Raw genomic sequence first — 19,877 nt, 5'->3', positions numbered from 1 at the left:
TAGCTGAGTCCAGACAAACAGGACAGTAAAGGTATGCCAGTAGGCAAAGACGGTGAAACCTACCAAGTAAGTAGTCTGATCATATTAATTTTTTAAAAAACTTATCAATATGCAATATAATTAAAGAAAGGTTCATAGTTAAGTACTTGGCTAGCTGCCCTTGCTGGCATTTTTAAGCCTAGTCAATTTCCCTTTTGATGTTTTAATTAACATATCCAATTTGGTGTTGGACTGACCTAAAAAAAAGTTGTTAAGTTTGATTTGCAAGCTTATGATCTACTATCCTTCAAGGAACTTGACTTTCATAGCCCATTGCCAATATATTCTACTTCCCATACATAAATCAGTATTATTTTTGTAGTAAGTTTACAACTTTCTGAATGTAAGTGAAAGCTTGCTCTGTAATATTGGGAGTTGTCTATATATAAATATATATATATATATATATATATATATATATATATATATATATATATTATATATAAAATGTTTTTTTTCTGTTAGTGATACTCACTTTTATTGCTTTGTTTCCCAGTCAAATGTTAGCTGCACAAGTGGTATTCCAGAACATAAACATTCAACTACACAGGTTCAGAAATTGATATAAAGATGAAGCATAGGTTGCCTTTAAGTATCTTATAAGAAACACAATATAAGGGCAGTTTATTCCAAGTAGTTACAGTTTTCCAGCCCTGTGATTTTTGTAAGAATGAAGCACTGTATGTTTCTAAATTACTTGTCTGAAATATACATAATGCAGCATTGTAGTCAAGACTGAATCAGATACGTAAGGCATAAAGTTGGACTTACCCTTTAGAATTAGACTGGTTGCAGAATATACATTGGTGACATTAATAGACACAGAGTAGTAAATGTTTAGATTGTTGTGTACGACTGTTATTAGATCTTTAGTGACTAATAATGTGTTTCTTTTGTTTGACTGATTATTTCGCAATCTGAATTGATGATTTTGTAATTGTAATTGTTCATAGGGGTTCATAGGTAGGTATTAGGCTATCGGCCCAAGAGCCTAAGTAAGCCTAGCCAGCAAGGTTCCCTGGCTTATGCCACCCAAGAAATTTATTTTCCTGTGCCCCTGTCAAGCAAAGCCATGGAAGTGATCCCCGGGGTGTATTTCCTATTTCCCATCAACTTATCAAGATTTTTCTTGAAGAGTGCTAATGAGGAACTTTGCTTGACATAGATGGGTAGCTTGTTCCAGAGTATGAGAAGTCTCTGGGACAGGAATCTATGCGTTCAGCATGTTCTCTTTATTGTGGTGACAAAGTTTAGGTCCCTAGAGCTTGTAGCTCGGAGGGATTGGGATTTCTTTAGGTATAGCATGGCCAACAGCTCTGCATTTGACATAGCTTTATATGTTAGGCAGAGATCACCTCGGAGTAGGCGATATGCTATGGAGTAAAGCTGGAGTTGTTTGATATGGTCAGTGTAGGGCATCTGTTTGAGGCCAGTAATCCTCTTTGTGAGGTACTTCTGTGGCCTTTCCAACTGCTGCAGATGTCTTGTGAGGTACATTCCAAAAGGGGCATTGTACTCTATAATGGGTCTAATGAGTGTCGAGTAGAGTGGAACAATGACCTCTTTTTTCCTAGATGAGAACCCCTTTGTGAGGAGGTGTGCCACGTAGAAGGATTTCCTGACTACCGTGGCAATGTGATTATCAAAGGAGAGACTACTGTCCACCTGGGTCCCCAGGGCTCTTATCACACATTTGGCATTAAGTAGACTGCTGCCTATGTGGTAGTTCATGGGTACAGAGTTTTTACCAAAAGGGATGACAATGCACTTTTTGGCATTGAGCTTGAGGCCATGGCTCTGACACTAGGCATCTGTCTCAGTGAGGCCCTTCTGTAGGATGTCCACATCATTTGTGGACTCAGATGTGGCTCCTAGTTTGCAGTCATCTGTGAACTTCATTAGCCAGAGGCCTTCTGTGTTAGCCTCTACTTCAGAGAAGTAGATACCAAACAGGAGAGGTCCCAGGACTGAACCCTGTGGTACTCCACTTGTCACTGGTTTGAAGTCAGATTTAGAGTCTGCAACTTTTACAGTGTGGGTTCTGTCAGTGAGCCATTTGGCAACCCATCTTGTGACATAGGGATTTATACCTAGTTTAGTGAGTTTAGCTATAATTCCAGAATGGGGGATGGTGCCAAAAGCCTTAGCAAGGTCAAGATATGCTGTGTGAACCACTTTACCCTCGTCTACAGCTTTGGTGACTGCCTCAAAGAAGTCAATTAAGTTCAGGAGGCATGATCTGCCTTTCACAAACTCAAACTGGGTGGGATCCAGAGTTTGGAGGCTACCAATGTCTTTGTTTATGAGTTCCATGATGATACGTTCCATGGCCTTACAGGCATGGTTCGTCAGGCTAATAGGGCAATAGTTCCCGGGATCAGTGGTGGCTCCCCCTTTGTGGAGTAGGATAACTGTTGCTGTGTGCCATTCAGTGGGCACAAAGCCTAATGTGAGACTATGATTGAACATGGTGCTTAGGTGGGGAGTCAGTTTGTTCTGAAGTTCATGTAAAACGCAGCCTGGGATGTTGTCCAGTCCAATGGATGCTGTGTTTTTGGCTTTAGAGAATGCGGCTTTTACCTGCGTAGTTGTGATTATAGGGACTCTGCATTCTTCCTGTATAGATATGGGCCCTTTAGAGGGTGAGAGGGGGGTAAAGTTAGCACTGAACCTATTTGCCAGGACATTGGCAATATCAGTTGGTTCTGTAATTTTCATGCTGTTGTGCTGTAATTCAGAGCAGATCTGGGTGTTGCCATTGAGATTCTTGACATAGCTATAGAATTTTTTGTGGTGGTCCCTAGAATCAGTGGTGATTTTGTTTTCATAGCTAGATTTGGAGGATCTTATAAGGGATCTCAGCTTCTTACTGAGGCTGACCAGGGAACTCCTCCACTCATGGGATTTTACTCTCTTTTGTAACAGTTTCTTCCTTCTGTTGTAGAGTTTGTTTATGGCAGGAGACCACCAGATTGGCTTCCTTTTTTTGGAGGATAGCATCTTGGTTCTGTTTGGGATAGCATGATCCATGCACTCATGTAAGTGCTTATAGAGTGCATCTGTGTAGGATTCAGCAGTCATAACTGTATTGTCCATCTGCATGGGTGTCATGAAGTTCACCACATCTGTCTTACGAAGCATGAAGTTGGCTTTGGAGAAATTTTTTACCATGATTTCCTTAATGGGGGGTGGGGGATGGGATGTGGATATCCAGGGTGACTAGCTTATGGTCGGATCTGACCAACGAGAAGTTGACTTCAGGTGTGGAACACCAGTCACTCATGTTGGTAATGACTAGGTCTATGATATTGTTGCCCCTGGTGGGGGTGTGTGGATAAGTTCATCCAGGGCATTGGACTTTATGAATTCCAGAAAGCGATGAGCAAAGGGGTTGGTACATGAATAGTTTTCCCAGTTAATGGTGGGGTAGTTGAAATCGCCCATTATTAGGGTGTTTGGTTGAACCCTAATATTTTCCAGTATATCAAGAAAAGAGGAGTGGGAATCCTGGGGCATGGTGGGGGATCTGTAACAAGCTACAATTTGGATTGCAGTTTTGCCCAGAGTTAGTTGCACTTGGATAACCTTGGATGTATTATGCTGAGCAACTAGCCTGGAGGTGTGGATATCCTTAATGAATATGGACACACCTCCGCCTTTGGTGTTCCAGTCCAGGTTAGGTGGCCGAAAAGTGTGGTATGAGTTATAGCCTGGAAATGCAGGGGTGTTCTCTGGAGCCTTGAACCAGATCTCAGTCATTACACAGATATCAATGTTCTCCATTTTAAGGAGTGCCTTGAGGGAGTGCATTTTGAGATTTAGACTTCTAGCATTGAGTATCATTACCCTCAGTTTTTGCTTACCTGTTCCTGTTATGGTGGTGAATTTGTCATTTGAACCTTGCCTAAAAATGTAACTATAGGGACAGCAAGAGCCTTAGCCAGCATCTGGAATCCCAGGGGTGATAGGTGCAGGCCATCTGTGGCAAAGCATTGTGGTCTGTCAACCATGTCATCACAGGCAGACAGATACTGGATCCCCTTAGAATGACGCCAGAAGCTTAGCCAATTGTTGAAGTCAATCATTTTGTTCTTGTACTGCGGTATCATTCTGGGTGATGACAGGATACTACTCAGGGCTAGGGTCATACCTACCTGGGCTACAAGATGGGAGAGCTCTTCCATGTCTCTTTTCATGTAGTCCAGGGAGGTACATCTCAGGTCATTTACACCAACATGGACAATGACAGAGTCGTATTTGCACTTGTTGTGGATTGACCTGAGTGCAAAATGAACTTATGCATGCTAACTGGTCACCTCTTAAGACTCTCCCTATAGATGAAGCTGTTAACCACTTTAATAATATTTTTCTTACCATTCTTGAGCATCATGCCCCCCTGCGTTCTATACGCATGAAATTTAAAACAGCTCAATGGCTCACAAGTAATACTAAACAACTAATCCTTAGTAGGAATAAAGCCTGGACTAAATGGCGAACCACTAAAAGCAGTACTGATCATCTTACTTTCAAACAAAAAAGAAACATGACAAAGCAAGCCATCCTAAAAGATAAAAAGAACTTTTATACCCAACTACAACTATCTTCCCCCCACCAACCACATAAATTTTGGAACGCTATTAACACACTACTATCTCCTGGCAAAGCTGCAACACCTAACCCACTATGCTCCAACCCTGACTCCCCCTTACAAACAGCCAATGCCTTTAACACATTCTTTACTTCAGCAATATTAAATCTAGCTAACCAACAAAACCCTGACACCTCTACACTACCTACCTCAAGCTGTACTCCTCCCTTATTTCAACTCAAACCCATACCTACCTCTTACATACTGTCCTTACTTCAAAAACTGAAACCCACAACCCCCTCAGCTGACAACTTACCAGCCGAATACCTCCAGCTAGGTGCAAAAGCTATAGCCTACCCTATCTCTATACTAATTAACAGGACTTTAAAAGAAAGCACTATCCCCTTAGTTTGGAAAATCTCACACATCATTCCTCTTTTCAAAGGGGTGACTCAACTGAGTACTCTAACTTCCGCCCATAGCGTTACTATCTCCCCTTGCAAAAATAATGGAAAAATGCATCCACAAACAGTTGCTTAATCACCTCCTATGTAATAATCTCCTAGCCAATTGCCAACATGGGTTTCGACCTTTCCATAGCACCACCACAGCCTTAATATCCTTCATAGACTCCATTAACAAAAATCGCAACAAAAATATTCTTTCTTCAGCTTTCTTCATAGACCTGTCAAAAGCCTTTGACATGGTCAATCATCAACTACTCTTACATCGTTTAAAATCACTCTCTCTGGACAATCTTGCATTAAGCTGGTTCACATCCTATCTTCATAATCAGAAACAAGCTGTCCTATGGGACAACCATCTTTCTGAACTTCTCCCCACCTCTATAGGGGTCCCTCAGGGCTCCATCCTAGGTCTTCTGTTGTTTTCTATTTTATTAATGACCTGCATCTTGCCACCCCTCAATCTACTTGCATTCAATATGCTGATGACACCACCATTATCTGCTCTGCCACTACCCAGGCCGACCTTCACTCCATCACTCAAAAACCTTCACCACCATAGAGAAATGGTTCTCTAATCACTGCCTCCTCCTCAACCCAAAGAAAACCAAACTCCTCCTCTTTACACCCACACACCTCTCTCCCTCTATCAACTTCACTCTCACATCTAACAATGGTACCCTAATTACTCCAGACCAAACAACCAAACTCTTGGGTGTGATTATTGACAACCAACTAAAATTTGATATTCATATTAACTCCATCATAAAATCAACTAACAGAAAACTAGGCTCACTCTACAGAATCAAGTCTTTCCTAACTCCTGAAGCTAGAACTACTATATCTCGAACCCACTTAATTTCTACCCTACTATATGCTTCCCCCATATACACTAATCTTTCAAAATATAATCTCAACAGTCTTGCGACCTCATACAACCACATTGCCAGATTTGCTACTGCCTCTCCATATAGAACTCATCATTGCATAAATCTCCTAAAACTAGGATGGCTAGAGTTACCACAACTAATTCAATATTACCAACTTACAATTGCCCACAAAGCCCTCCATTACCCAGATAACACACCTATGCTCTCCACCCTCATAAAACCCTACAGTAATCTAAAAAACCTACGCTCTTGCAATAAAATTTTAATTCAAACTTCTCTATCAAATAACGCAGCAGGTGACTCTACTTTTTCCAACTCAGTTGGCAAAGTGTGGAATCAACTTCCCCAAGACCTTACATCCCTGACCTCAATTCCTTTATTTAAAACCAAACTCAAACACTTCCTAACCAACCACTGGCTATGCTCGTGCAATAACGCTGGCTGACCTTTTGACTTCCTCCTTACTTAAATCTAAATAAACATCTCCTAACCAACCTCTGGCTTTTCTCTTGCAATAACCCTAGCTGACCTTCTTCACTCCCTCCCTTCTTTACCCCCCTCTCCTCCTCTTTCTTACCTTTATCATTATACTATTTCCATTTCTGTGGTGTCTCTGTCCCCCCCCCTCCTAAACATAGCTAGCACCCTTTTCTCAACTTATAAATATTGTAATTAATTTTTATTTTTAACCTTGTTAGTTACTGACCATGCTTATCTTCTAAGGCACAGTTTGTTCTCTATTGCCTAATTATACTGTATTTGAGTTTTAATGTTCTTGTTTTTTTTGTTTTATACTATTGTATATTGTTGTATTATTTTATTATGAAGTAGTTAGCGGAGCTTTTCTCCTCGGGCCTCCACTGAAAATGGACATGTATCCAGCTGGACTAGCCCGGTTAACATATGTAAAATAAAAAAATAAAAAATAAATGTGGCAGATCCTGGCACCCGACATGCAGCTGACAGTAACCTTCTCCTTGTTTATCCTGGTGAGTGGGATATCAGTGTGCCTGACTATAGAGTCACCTGCGACTAGTGTGTTGGGTACATTGTTTTGCTTTATGGGCTGTGGTTGAGTGGCACACTGAGTCTGTGGGCTATGTGTCCTTTGGGTTGTGTTGGGGGGTGGAGGTTGCTTACATTTCTACTTTGGAGGTCTCAGTTTTGTGAGCAGATTATTATTGAGAGCCTCCGTGAATGTTTTTGTGTTTCTATGTGTGGATTTTGGTGGTGTAGGTTTAGTGAGACTGTGTGATGAGTGTGGTGTGATGCAAGTGTTTACCTTCTCCTCTTGACTGTCAAGTTCAGTCTTGGTTGGAGAGAGCTTTACCTCCAGTTTGGCTAGATAAGTGCATCTCTCACAGATTGTGGTGTTGGGTGGTAGGAGGAGAGGTTTGTCTGTGTACATGAGGCAATTGCTACATTGCCCAAAGATGGCCAGATTCATTCAAAGGAGAGAACACTTGGTCGCTGACCCTTAGACATGCCTGAATAAAAAACTACTTTCCTCTAGACAAGTGATGTAAGTGAGTATAAGAGCTGTTTTTCTCTAAGCAAGTGAGGAAAGTAACTACAAAAACTGTTTTCCTCTAGGTAAAGAGGAAGGTTGAGTGCTTTAGTAATTTGTAGCTTATTTTGTGCTAACAACAAGTTCTGAACAAGTGCTGAGCACGAATAAGCAAATTCAACTGCTAAAACTAAGAATCTGTACCTGGATCCTGTGATAGATAGGCTACCTAGTGCTTATCACTCTCACTGATAAGCTAGAATGCTTCCCTCCAACACAGAAAGGCTTGGGAGGCTCAGAAGCTTACAAGCATTCCTGGATACAGCAAATCTGTCTCTGACTAGACTGGTTACAGGAAAGGTGGGAAACAAGCGCAAACATGGGCTTTTAAACCAGAAGGTTGAAAGATATGGAAAAACTGCCCAAACAGCCAATAAACTACAATTTCTGGGCCAGAAATCACTCTTGTGGTAGATAGGCTACCTAGCGCTTATCACTCCCATTGATAAGCTAGAAGACTTCCCTCTAACACAGAAAGGCTTTGGGGGCTCAGAAACTTGCAAACAGTTCTGGTTACAGCAACTCTGTATCTGGACTAGACTAGTTACTGGAAAGGCAGAAAACAAGCTTAGAAAAAATGTATTTATTTATTTATTTTTTTTGGAAAGGGAGAAAGGAGAAACAGAAGATAATTCAGATTTAAGGACCTAAGTGGCTTGCCCTTCAAAAATGTTATCTCTGTATTAGGTAGAGTGAGCTAGTGACACTAGACTGGAATAGAGCTGGGATAGAGCTGAACAGATGGGACTGGTAAGAATGTCTGAAGTCAAAATATGATCTCACTGTACTCATTTGAGTGAGCAAATGAGATAGACCCAGGAGGAGTGTTCAAACACAAATTTTACATGAAGGGTGGGCAATTCCAAAGCCACCAAGATTAATACCAAAACAAGAACAGGGAGGGTGCATGGGAAACTAACTGCAGAGACAGAGAGAGAGAGAGACCACAGTATTCTATGAAACAATTAAATAGAAAAATAAATAACTACAGAGAGACACAGACACAATATTCAATGAAACAATTAAATAGACAGAAAAATAAAATGCAGTACAATCTTTAACACTGCAAGTTTGTACTTATCTCAGCTAGTAATGCAGTTGATTGTAGGTATGTAGCAGAAGCCAAACAACTGAGGCATTGAGCAGTCCTGTATAACCTTTTATTGCACAGATGAACCACTTACTAAACCTTTGTGTGTTATTAATTATACAACATATGGACTCAAGCCCTCTTTAAGCACATCATGTTTATGACTAATCATAATTCATGTACATATTGAATATAGTGTATATAGTTATTTTTCCCTTCAGTTTTCTTTAAGATAACTATTATTTTACTGCTAAATAATTTTATTATTCAGCATCATATTGGAAAACATATAGAGCTCCTACATCACAGCTTCTTCAACTAACTTGTTTTACAGTTGAACTATTTTTCAGCTATAACTTACAGTTCTTCATGATTACATAATTTCAGGTAGTACATATGTACGCACCTACTATGACTGCAATGTCTCACTCTGTTTAGCTTCATTTAATATCTCAAATAATGTATCATATTATTTTGATGTTTCATGCATGCTATAATCTGAAAAGTTGTGCCAGTGTATCATGTACTGTTAATTTGCTGCATTAAGCATATTGTAACATATTAAGTTGTACCAATGATTCATTTATTATGCTTTCTGTTTGAATACATTGTTTGTTTGCTTGTGTGTGTGATTGTTTGTATTTTATACTACATATATTATATTATATTATATTATATTATATTATATTATATTATATTATATTATATTATATTATATTATATACTAATAATGGAGCATTTGTTCCTGGACACCACTGAAAAGGGATTCTAATATCCAGCTGGGCTTTCCCAGCAACCCAATGGAAATAATTAAATAAATACACATTCTTTTTACTAAGTGTCATGATACCACATTTGTTGACATTAAAGGTGAGATCATTCCTACTTCATGTATATACTTTCTGCAGGCCATCATGAAGAACTTGGCATGATTTACCGAAGTAACTATATTGCTCAACTTATGCTCATCGGCACGTTTGCTTTTCCAGATCCTATTTCTCACTTTTGCATTGATTAAGAGCCCAAAATGAAGTTATCCTAATAAAATATCCTCTGGAATACAACTGGTGACCCCCATGAGGATAGGCAAGTAATTCCCAATCTTGATATTTTGTCTCCTGTCACTTCACCTGAATTTTGCCCATTGAACTCTAACTGACTTGAAATTTAATGTATTTAGTTTGTCAATTAAGCCCTTATGGCAATTAGTGTTGAATGTCCTAGCAAGTTTATGATAAAATGCACTGTTGTGCAGTTTTGCTGCAGAAGATTAAGACAATGAACTCTTAATAAGCCCCATGCTGTACTGGGTTTGATTCCTTAACCCTCCATTTGCCTACTGCAAGACTCTAAGGAAGTAACTTATTCTGGAAGTGCTCCTGGGCTGAGTCTGGAAAAGGTCTATGTAGATCAATGCTCTACCATAGTTAATAAATGCAAATAAATAAATAAAAAAAATTACAGCTTTTACTGTTATGGTAAAGCTGATGATTTCATTATCTCTTAAATACAAAGAGTAAAATCATGGGTAGTGATCAAAAAGTTTTGTCAGTATAGTATATACGATAGTGCCAACTCTTAACACAATTTCATAATATTTGTTCCAAATTCTTTTGAAAAACATTGTTAATTAATACCTGGGCATATTTATTTGATGTTACATTGTTTGTGGAGCCAGTGTTTGAGTACTTGAAATCCCTACTAAGGATTGTACATTCATTGAAATTTACATCTCAAAGTTGATTCAGGAAACTACAGTGTTCTGTAGGAGATGGGCTCATATTGTATTATATACAGTACCATTGTTAATGATTATTGCATAAATGGTTTCTTGTACTCAGCTGTTATTTTGGATCATGGATTTTAAGTGTTGTTTTACAAACGAAAAAAAACAGGATGAGTAGTAATCATCAAGGTTCCCAAAAGGATGGAAGGATAAAAATAATCCAAATCCAGCAGTCCTGTACTGCAGGACTGCTGGATTTGGATTATTTTTATCCTTCCATCCTTTTGGGAACCTTGGGATGATGGTTACTACTCATCGGTTTGTACTGCAGGACTGCTGGATTTGGATTATTTGCATCCTTCCATCTTTTTGGGAACCTTGGCTTGATGGTTACTACTCATATTGTTTTTTTCAGTTGTTGTTGATGCAGGTTTGAATTGTTCTGCCTTTGTGGTTACAAGTGTTTTTTACAAAGATTGAGGCACTGTCTCCTGTCACGGTGGATATAAAAAAACGAAAGGGTATATACACTGGAATTAGAAAATAAAAGTTAAAACTGATGCTTCATATTGGAGTCTTCTTCAGAAATAAGCTGAAATATAAACTAAACAAAATAAGTGGAACATGAAAGAACAACAGAACAGAACAGACTGAAGTGTGACAGACTGTAGCACAATAAGCAGAGACAGCAAGCTTGTTATTATATTTTTTAAGATTTAGAAGGATTTTCTATTTGACTGGTCTTGATTTTGGTCAAGAGTTCATGGCTTCCTGTTTCTCAGCAGATACAATCCATCTGAAGGAGCCATCTTTTTTAAAAACAATGCAGTTTAGTATTATTTTTCTGAAAGGCACTGCTACACTGTATAAACCTTATCTGGCTTGGTGACAGTATGAAAAACTGATATCCAAATAGCCAGATATGTCAGATATAAAGTAACATCATGTAAAATAGGCTGAGGGAGATAGGCATCAAGCACACATTGACTAGCTACAGTGTAACCATTTTGTGTACGTTTCTCTGTGAATAGCAATGCACATTTGTGTGCAGAGTGAAACAAGAATCTCAGATGTAGCAGTAGATGGTCTGGTAATTTTTATACTGATGTGGTTGTATATTACCTAATCTTGCAGTAAGTGTTATAAAGGCCTTAGTGCTTAAAGTCAGACACTGCAAATGAGTACAGTCAGTACTTTCTGAACTTAACCATGTTGTATGCAAGGCTATACAAAATGAAGAATGGCAACATAGTTGCTGATATGCCAAAGCAATGCAAAGAAGCTTGTTATATTGTTAACAGTCAAACTGGTCTTGAGCACATTTCTGGAGTCTTGTACAGCTTTGTCTTGGGTTGCATGTGCCTGAATCTGTTGCAGTTTTGCAAAATGGACAATAGTGAAGAGAAGTTGACCTTACATGAAAAAAAATGTTCAGTGCAATCGTTGTTGCTATAGAAGGGTACATTAGGCAAAGTAGCAACTAAATGATGTACAGCCAGAGAACTACTATTACTGGGAAAGGATATTACAATGAGAAATGTATATATGCTGAGACTCTGGTGTCCAAACTAGGAACACATCTTAGAGATAATAGTTATCAGGCATTATTAACCAAGTGGATACATCATATAGATTAAAGGCAATTTCAAATTAACTACTGCAGCTTCAAATGTAGTTTGGACACAGACTAATTTGTTCAGAGACACCGCAGCTAGAAAGGGGGGAACTGGTTGTATGGTGTGAGGTCATGCAATGAGGTAGGGAGTAAGGGTAAGTGATGGGGAGTAAGGGTAAGTGATGGGGAGATAAGGGTTAACTATGTGAAGGGAAAGAAGGAATAGGCAGGATGTGAGGGAAGGGGTAGGGAAGAGTTAGCCAGGTTATACAGCACTATTAGCTTGGGGGAAGCTGATTCTGGCATGGGCTAACTGAACCCACACTCTTGAAAGTCAGTTTTCATTAGGTTGCTTTACCAGTTTTTGGACTATGATATGAAGTTGGAGATGGGTGAAGGCAGAGAAGAGGGGCTGTGATTAACCCTTCTTCTGTTCCCCTTCTTGTTAGTTTGTTTGGGTTAGTATTGTGTGGTTTTGGTATAGAAGTGAGCGGTGTCACAGTGCTTCTAACGGAAGTTAGAGTATAAGTGAGCAGATTGTTAAACGCTGCTTTTCAGCAATAATTGGATGAAGGGGAGCAGGTATTGCTGCCTATTGTATTTCTTTTGCTGGAATTCATGACATTTGAGTGTTATGGAATTAATCATATGTTATTATTAACAAATGGTTGTCTTATCCTAAATGGTGTGGTTTGTTTTATACAAGGTGGGGTCTGAACAAAAACAAATCTGCAAATGAACAAACAAAAGCAATACCACACATAAGGAAGCTAAGACCATTCAACACAGAACTGGATACTGCTACATTTAAATCAAATTAAATCAAAACAAGGACACTGGGATAATGAAGGTGTCTTTCACTATTAGTTCTGGCTTCAGACAATGTCATGTCAAGCTAACACTAATAGAGATATAGTGGTTTTCATGTTTCACTGCCTATTTCCTAAGCACCTTACAAACGAGTGATTTAAACCATGTTACATAATTATAAAAAAAACAGTTTAGCAAACAGAAATATATGCAACACTTTTGTCAAGGATAATGCTCACTAAGTAATAAAAGGCAAATCAGCTTCCATTGCCTAACACTGTGACTCTGAGCAAGTCACTTAACCACTCACTGCTCTCAGGCTGATTGTGAAAAAAGGTGTATGGAGATCAGTGCTCTATCCCAGAAAAGAAATACAAATAAAATAAAATATATTTCAAACAAAACAATAACAATTGACCATAAGGTCTTTAAAGTTTACATATTCCAAAATAGTTATCTTGAGTTCATTAGACTCAAAAATGCTTAACCTTCAACAAAGTCCACAGGGTGTTACTCCATTAAAACTTTAAAGTCCCATGACACAGCAGCATGGCAAAATGATAGAACTCCCCTCACATTGTTATTGAATGTTGTTAATGAGGAAAACATATCCAGATACAGCATAACAACAATAGAATAAAAAAAATCCCAAAGAAATAGATGGTCAATGCAGTACATTCATAAAGGGCAGCATTTACATTTGGTGAGTGGCTCTCCATAGTTAGAAAAATGGAACATTTGGTGACCAGAGTGAAAAAGGAGAAAAATCACATTGATATACTTTAAAGGAGTGAATGAGGCATGACACAAGGAGGCATACAGAAGGGCATTAGAAGTAGTGAAAGCAGTAAAGGTACAAATCCAAAGGAAGGTGCAGGAGTGAAGACAGAAAATAAAGAATTTTTAGGTGCAGAGCAAAAAGGAGGAAGACAGAGACAGACATGACCATGCTGAACACAAACAGGAGGTTACTCATAAAAAGTGGATAAAAAAGCAGAGATATTGAATGAATATTTCTCATCAGACCTCATGAAGGAAAGGAAAAGCGAATTTTCCTGCTGGAAGTGCGAAAGGGCAGAGTGGAAAAGCAATAGATAGACACCAAGATACAGAAGGAGATAGAGGTGGACAGGAAACTTTCAAGAGTCTTAAAGAATTTGCCCACTGTACTGTCAGACTGTCTGCAGAAGGACTGTATCAGATCAATGACCAATATAAAATTGCTCAAAAGCTAGAAGACATAAATAGTGCCTTTGTACAAGGAGGGAGTAGGGAAGTTTGGACAACTAATATGCCTGATAGCCTAACATCAGTGACATGGAATATCATGGGAAAATTACAAGGGGAAAGGCTGATTACTTTCCTAAAGGACTGCAATCTCTAGGACAGCAACCAGCATAAGTTCCTGGCCAGAAGGAGCTATCAGATGAACATAAGTATTTTTATGAGTGGGTCACTGGAGATGAGTAAACATGCCTACCTGGACCTCAGCAGCTTCTCCTGGTAATGATCTCATGATGGTTATTGTCCTGAGATGACCATTCTGTAGAATAGTAATCAGCTTTTCCTTCAGGATTTTATTCATGAATTTCCCTTTTTTTTAAGCTCACTGGCTTGCAGTTTCTTGGCTCTGTGATATTATTTTTTTCTAACAAATGGTTGCGGACCCTGGAATGGAGTGTCAGAATGGGTGTTTGAGACAAATCCATGGAGTGATTCAGCAGGTCATGAGACACGTATGAAAAGAGTGAGAGAGAAAAAGGAAGGATGGAATAAAGGTAAAATATTAAATGCATTCTCCTTCTGCCATCGAGCAAATGTCATGTAATGTGTTATAACATATAATGTGTATAAATGTGGTATGACCCTGACCTTGAGTAGCATCTTACCCTCACCAAGAATGATGCCACAATAGGAAGACAAGATGATCAATTTCAACAATTGGCTTAAGTACTGGTGTCATTCAAAGGGGATCCAATGCCTGTCAGCTTGGGATGATATGCTCGACAAGCCACGATGCTTCACTAGGGACGGCTTGCACCTGTCACCCCTGGGCTTTCGGATATTGGCAAAGGTTCTTGCTACCCCCATAGTGCCTTTTTTAGGCAAGGCTCAAAAGACAAACCCACCTCCATAGGTATCACAAGGGATAAGAAACTAAGAGTAATGCTACTCAACGCCAGAAGTCTAAACCTCAAGATGCACGCACTCGAAACTCTCCTTAGCATGGAGAACATTGATATCTGTGCAGTAACAGAAACCTGGTTCAGGGCTCCTGAGAGCACCCCAGCACTACCAGGTTATACCTCATACCATGCTTTTTGGCCCCAAAACTTGGACCGAATCACAAAAGGAGGGAGAGTATCGATATTCATCAAAGATACCCACACCTCCAGGTTGGTGGCAAAGCACGAAGCATCAGAGACTATCCATGTGCAACTAACAGTGGGTAAAACTGCCTTCCAGTTTATAGCCTGCTACAGACCACCCCCCCAAACCCAGGAACCCCACTCGGCCTTCCTGAGAACACTGGAAAATATGAAGGTCTCTCCAAACACCATTATATTGGGCGACTTCAACTACCCAAACATAGACTGGGAGCATTACTCTAGCTCCAACACCCTAGCCCAAAGGTTCCTAGAATTTATAAACTCAAATGCTATGGAACAACTTGTTACCACTCCCACAAGAGGGGAAAACATACTAGACCTGATCATCACCAACATGGGGACTCTATGCTCCAGACCAGAAGTGTATCCCTCACTGGCAAGATCAGACCATAAACTAATCTCACTGGATATTCACATCCCGACCCCACCCCTTGCCCAGAAAACCACAGTGAAAAACTTCTCTAAAGCAAATTTCACACTCCTCAAAACCAAGGTGGAATCCTTTAAAGCCCCCGGGCCTGTGGAAAATACTGCCCAGACAGCAGAATCCTTTATAAACGCATTCTATAAACACCGTCAGGAATGCATGGATCATGCGATCCCAAATAAAATCAAGACCCAATCCTCCAAAGGCAGACGTCCTGTCTGGTGAACCCCAGCCATTAACAAACTATACAATAGAAGAAGGAAGATACTAAATGATAGAGCAAAATCCCAAAAAGGGAAGGCATCGCTGATCAGTATTAGCAAAAAACTACGGGCACTCATAAAATTATCTAAGGCCAGCTTCGAGAGAAAAATTGCACAGGACACTAAGGATAATCACAAGGCTTTCTTTAGTTATGTTAGGAACCTGGGTGGTAATTCCCAGATATGCTCAGAATTAGTCCAAAATGACAAAAAATACTGAACCCACAGACATTGCCAACATCCTAGCTGACAGGTTCAGTGCAAACTTCTCCCCCCCCTCCCCACCAAAAGGGCAAATATCTATCCCAGCAGAGTTCTGCCCCCCTGACATCTCAGATGCTCAGGTAAGAGCCGCCCTCTCCAAAGCAAAAAACACAGCATCAATGGGACCAGACGGTGTCCCGGGCTGCGTCCTACATGAACTCCAAGAAGAGCTAAACCCAAACATAAAACTACTGTTCAATCTCAGCCTTACTACAGGATATGTGCCCAAAGAGTGGCATATAGCAACAGTGCTCCCTCTCCATAAAGGTTGTGCCTCAACGGATCCTGGAAACTATCGCCCCATAAGCCAGACTAGCTTGGTCTGCAAAGCTATGGAAAGGATCATCATGGACCTCATAAATAAAGATATTGGGGACCTACAGACACTGGATCCTACCCAGTTCAGCTTTGTTAAGGGCAGATCCTGCCTCTTAAACCTGGTTGATTTATTTGAAACAGTCACCAAGGCCATTGACGAGGGGAAGGTGGTCCACACAGCCTACCTGGACCTCACAAAAGCCTTCGATACAATACCCCACTCGGGCATTATAGATAAGCTCACCAGCTTAAATATAAACCCCTATGTCACTAGATGGATTGCAAACTGGCTCAAGGACAGAACCCACATGGTTAGAAATGCTGGAGCCATGTCAGTCTCCAAACCAGTTACAAGTGGTGTCCCACAAGGCTCAGTCCTGTGACCTCTCTTGTTCGGTATATATTTCTCGGAGGTACAGGCCAACACGGAAGGACTGTGGCTGACCAAGTTCGCAGATTACTGCAAACTGGGTGCCATAATCGACTCTTCAGCCGACACAAGCATCCTCCAAAAGGGCCTCATAGAAACAGACAACTGGTGCCAGAGCCATGGCCTCAAGCTAAATGCCAAAAAGTGTATAGTCATCCCCTTTGGCAAAAACAAAGTGCCCACAAATTACCACATAGGTGGTAATCCATTAAGTACAGAAGAAGTAATTAGGGACCTGGGGACCCAAGTTGATAGCAATCTCTCATTTGACAACCACGTGGCCAAAGTGGTTAGAAAAACATTTTATATAGCCCACCTATTCATGAAGGGATTCACATCTAGATCAGGGGAGGTCATCGTGCCTCTTTACTCATCCCTCATCAGGCCCATAATTGAGTACAATGCCCTTTGGGATGTACCTTACCAGACACCTGCAGCAACTGGAAAGACCCCAAAAGTACCTCACCAAGAGCATCAAAGGGCTCAAACAGATGCCATATGCTGCCCGGTTAAAGAAACTCCAGTTCTACTCAGTGGCATACCGCCTGTTCAGAGGCGATCTGTGCCTGACGTATAAAGCCATGTCCAACCCGGAATTAATGGACATGCTGCACCTCAGAAAATCCAAATCCCATCGAGCTACATGCTTGAGAGACTTGAACCTTAGCACTGAAATAAATAGGACATGCTGGAGGGACAGATTCATAACCTAGAGGCTCCCTTCACTCTGGAATAAAATCCCAGTCCAGGTTAGGCAGAGTCCCTCATTTACTCTCTTCAAGATGAATCTTGATGAGTGGATGGGAGATCGTAGGTTTACCCCGGGTATCACTTCTGTGTCACTGTTAGACAGAGGCACAGTATACTAACCTCGAAAAAAGGCATAGCAAAATAAATTTAAAATGGGTGGCGAAAGCCAAACACATTCTGGCTAGGCTTATAAATGCCCTAGGGCAGATAGCCTAGTATGAACCTATGAACCTATGAACATTGGCGGCTAAAACATGTGATGCTACAATAGGACAGGAATGTTATAGACTCCACAGAGAAATATCAACTCATCACCGCTCAAGTGGTTATAAATAATATAAAGCATTGTATCTTGTTTGAAATGAAGCAACATGTGGTAACTGTCTTCTTTCCTAAACTGGGACTAATAGTATTTCATTTCAGTTTGCCTTATTTTTATTAGAGTATTTAAAACCTAAACACTGAAGCTTAAAAATATAAAACAAAGTACATATAAATAGGAACAATATTAAATTAAAATGAAAAAAATGAATGAAAGAAACATTAAAATTAATCTGGGAATTTAAAAATACCAGTTAAAAAATGACACTTAAGGGGCCTCCCACAGGTGGCTGTTGACTTCCTCTTCTGAATCAGAAAAGGTAGTTGATTCTACAGAATCAGGACAACAAACACAAAAAAATCAGCCCAAATATTTCCAGCTTGGTATTGGTAAGACCCAGCAGTCCTGGCTCTGATTATCTGGGAAGATTTATTTAGATACAGAGGACAAATACCTGTTTTTAAAAAGGTGAAATCCAGATTTGAAGGGTCATTCTATACATTTTTAAAACCAATCCTTAGTTTAGCATACTGTCATTTATTCTTAGTAACTAACTTCTGCTTCTAATAATATAACTTATCCACCCATCCAGATAAAAACTCACTCAAATATAAGCAATCTGACTTAACACTATCCAGATAAGGCTTAATTTCTGGAAGATCTGCAGTATTCATTTTAAAGAGTCATCTTGAAAGCTTTTCTGTATTCTGTTTTTCTTCTGCGTCTATTGCTAAGGGGCTATGATCAAAAAATGCCATAGACAATAAAATACTGGAATGCTCTCAAAGGGCTTTACCACAAGGCAAAAAGGCTGTGCTAGAGTTTAGGGAATTCCTAAACTACATTTACTAATCCATGCCACATGAAATTCATGAAATTAATTCATAATCAGCTATTAAACATTTATTATCAGAATCTTCAGTTTATTTACCTTCCTCACTACACCTAAAAATTGTTGTTAAAGACCCTAAGACAGTGACATAATGGCTCTGCAACAATGTGTGAATCATCAAAACTTATAACAATTAGGTATAACAAATACATGTATTTTAGCAAATCTCCACATTTTATCTTTTATTTTCATATCTATACTTATTGCCTATCCAGTATAAATCATTTTTTTAGTTTAATGTTATCTCTTAAAGTAATCTGTGAATAGTCATCCTTTCTAAAACGCCATTGACTCTGATAAAAAAAGGTCTTGCGAGTGTTTCCTTTCTCAATCAGATTCTTCTCTAACACCCTACAGTATCTAAATGTCCATCTTCTACTGTCTCAGCCACTCTGCTACTCTCCATCATAAGTGAACATTTTCCGCACTAACATTTAATGTGAAGATTTTCAGTCATCAGTCGTGGAATGTTTTCCCCCAGTTTCTGCACTTTCTGTTTGTGGCATGCTTACTTTTTTATTTCCAACCTTCTGTGAAGCCCATTCCATTCTCTTCTTCTGTGACATTATGTGTGTTTTATGAAGTAATATCTGAAATTGTATTATTCTTCTGAGAAGAATCTTGATCGCTAACTAGTGTAAAGTTTTTATCTTGTGGATTTAGAGCAGGAGTTGGTTCTTCTGTGCATCAGCCAATGCATTTTATTTGCTATGATACCTCTCCATTATGAAACATGTATTTGATTATTTTTACAGCAGTCAGTTTTAAAATTGTTCTAAGCTACTACTGCACATAATATGAGTCATTACAGAGGCCTCCTTAGAATGCCCTATCTGCCCACAGCCCGCGCCATACTAACATTAGGCATTTTGCTCAGAAGTTTCCTATATCCCACATACGAAACACTTCTTGGACTATCGAGCAGACCAGCTAACATACATACTATTCTTAACAAACTAGTCTGCCAAATGTTTTGCTTACCACTTTAAGAGAAAGGCTGCATCTACCATTCCTAACCCTCAGTCCCTGGCT

General features: G+C 39.6%; 1 protein-coding gene across 1 annotated transcript in view; it reads left to right on the top strand.

Moving 5' to 3' along the window:
- CD247 (CD247 molecule) overlaps window positions 1-19,877 on the top strand; it is a 600,369-nt gene that overhangs the window by 442,392 nt on the left and 138,100 nt on the right. Inside the window, exon 3 of the mRNA XM_044073101.1 lies at window positions 4-66. Coding sequence (XP_043929036.1) covers window positions 4-66 — 63 coding nt within the window. The remainder of the gene's footprint in view (window positions 1-3; window positions 67-19,877) is intronic.

The sequence above is a fragment of the Protopterus annectens genome, chromosome 5.part1, assembly GCF_019279795.1.
Source record: "Protopterus annectens isolate FY-2018-M chromosome 5.part1, PAN1.0, whole genome shotgun sequence".
Classification (NCBI taxonomy): Eukaryota; Metazoa; Chordata; order Ceratodontiformes; family Protopteridae; genus Protopterus; species Protopterus annectens.
Note: the sequence above shows the minus strand (reverse complement) of the source record. Positions and strands in the feature narration are given on the sequence as shown.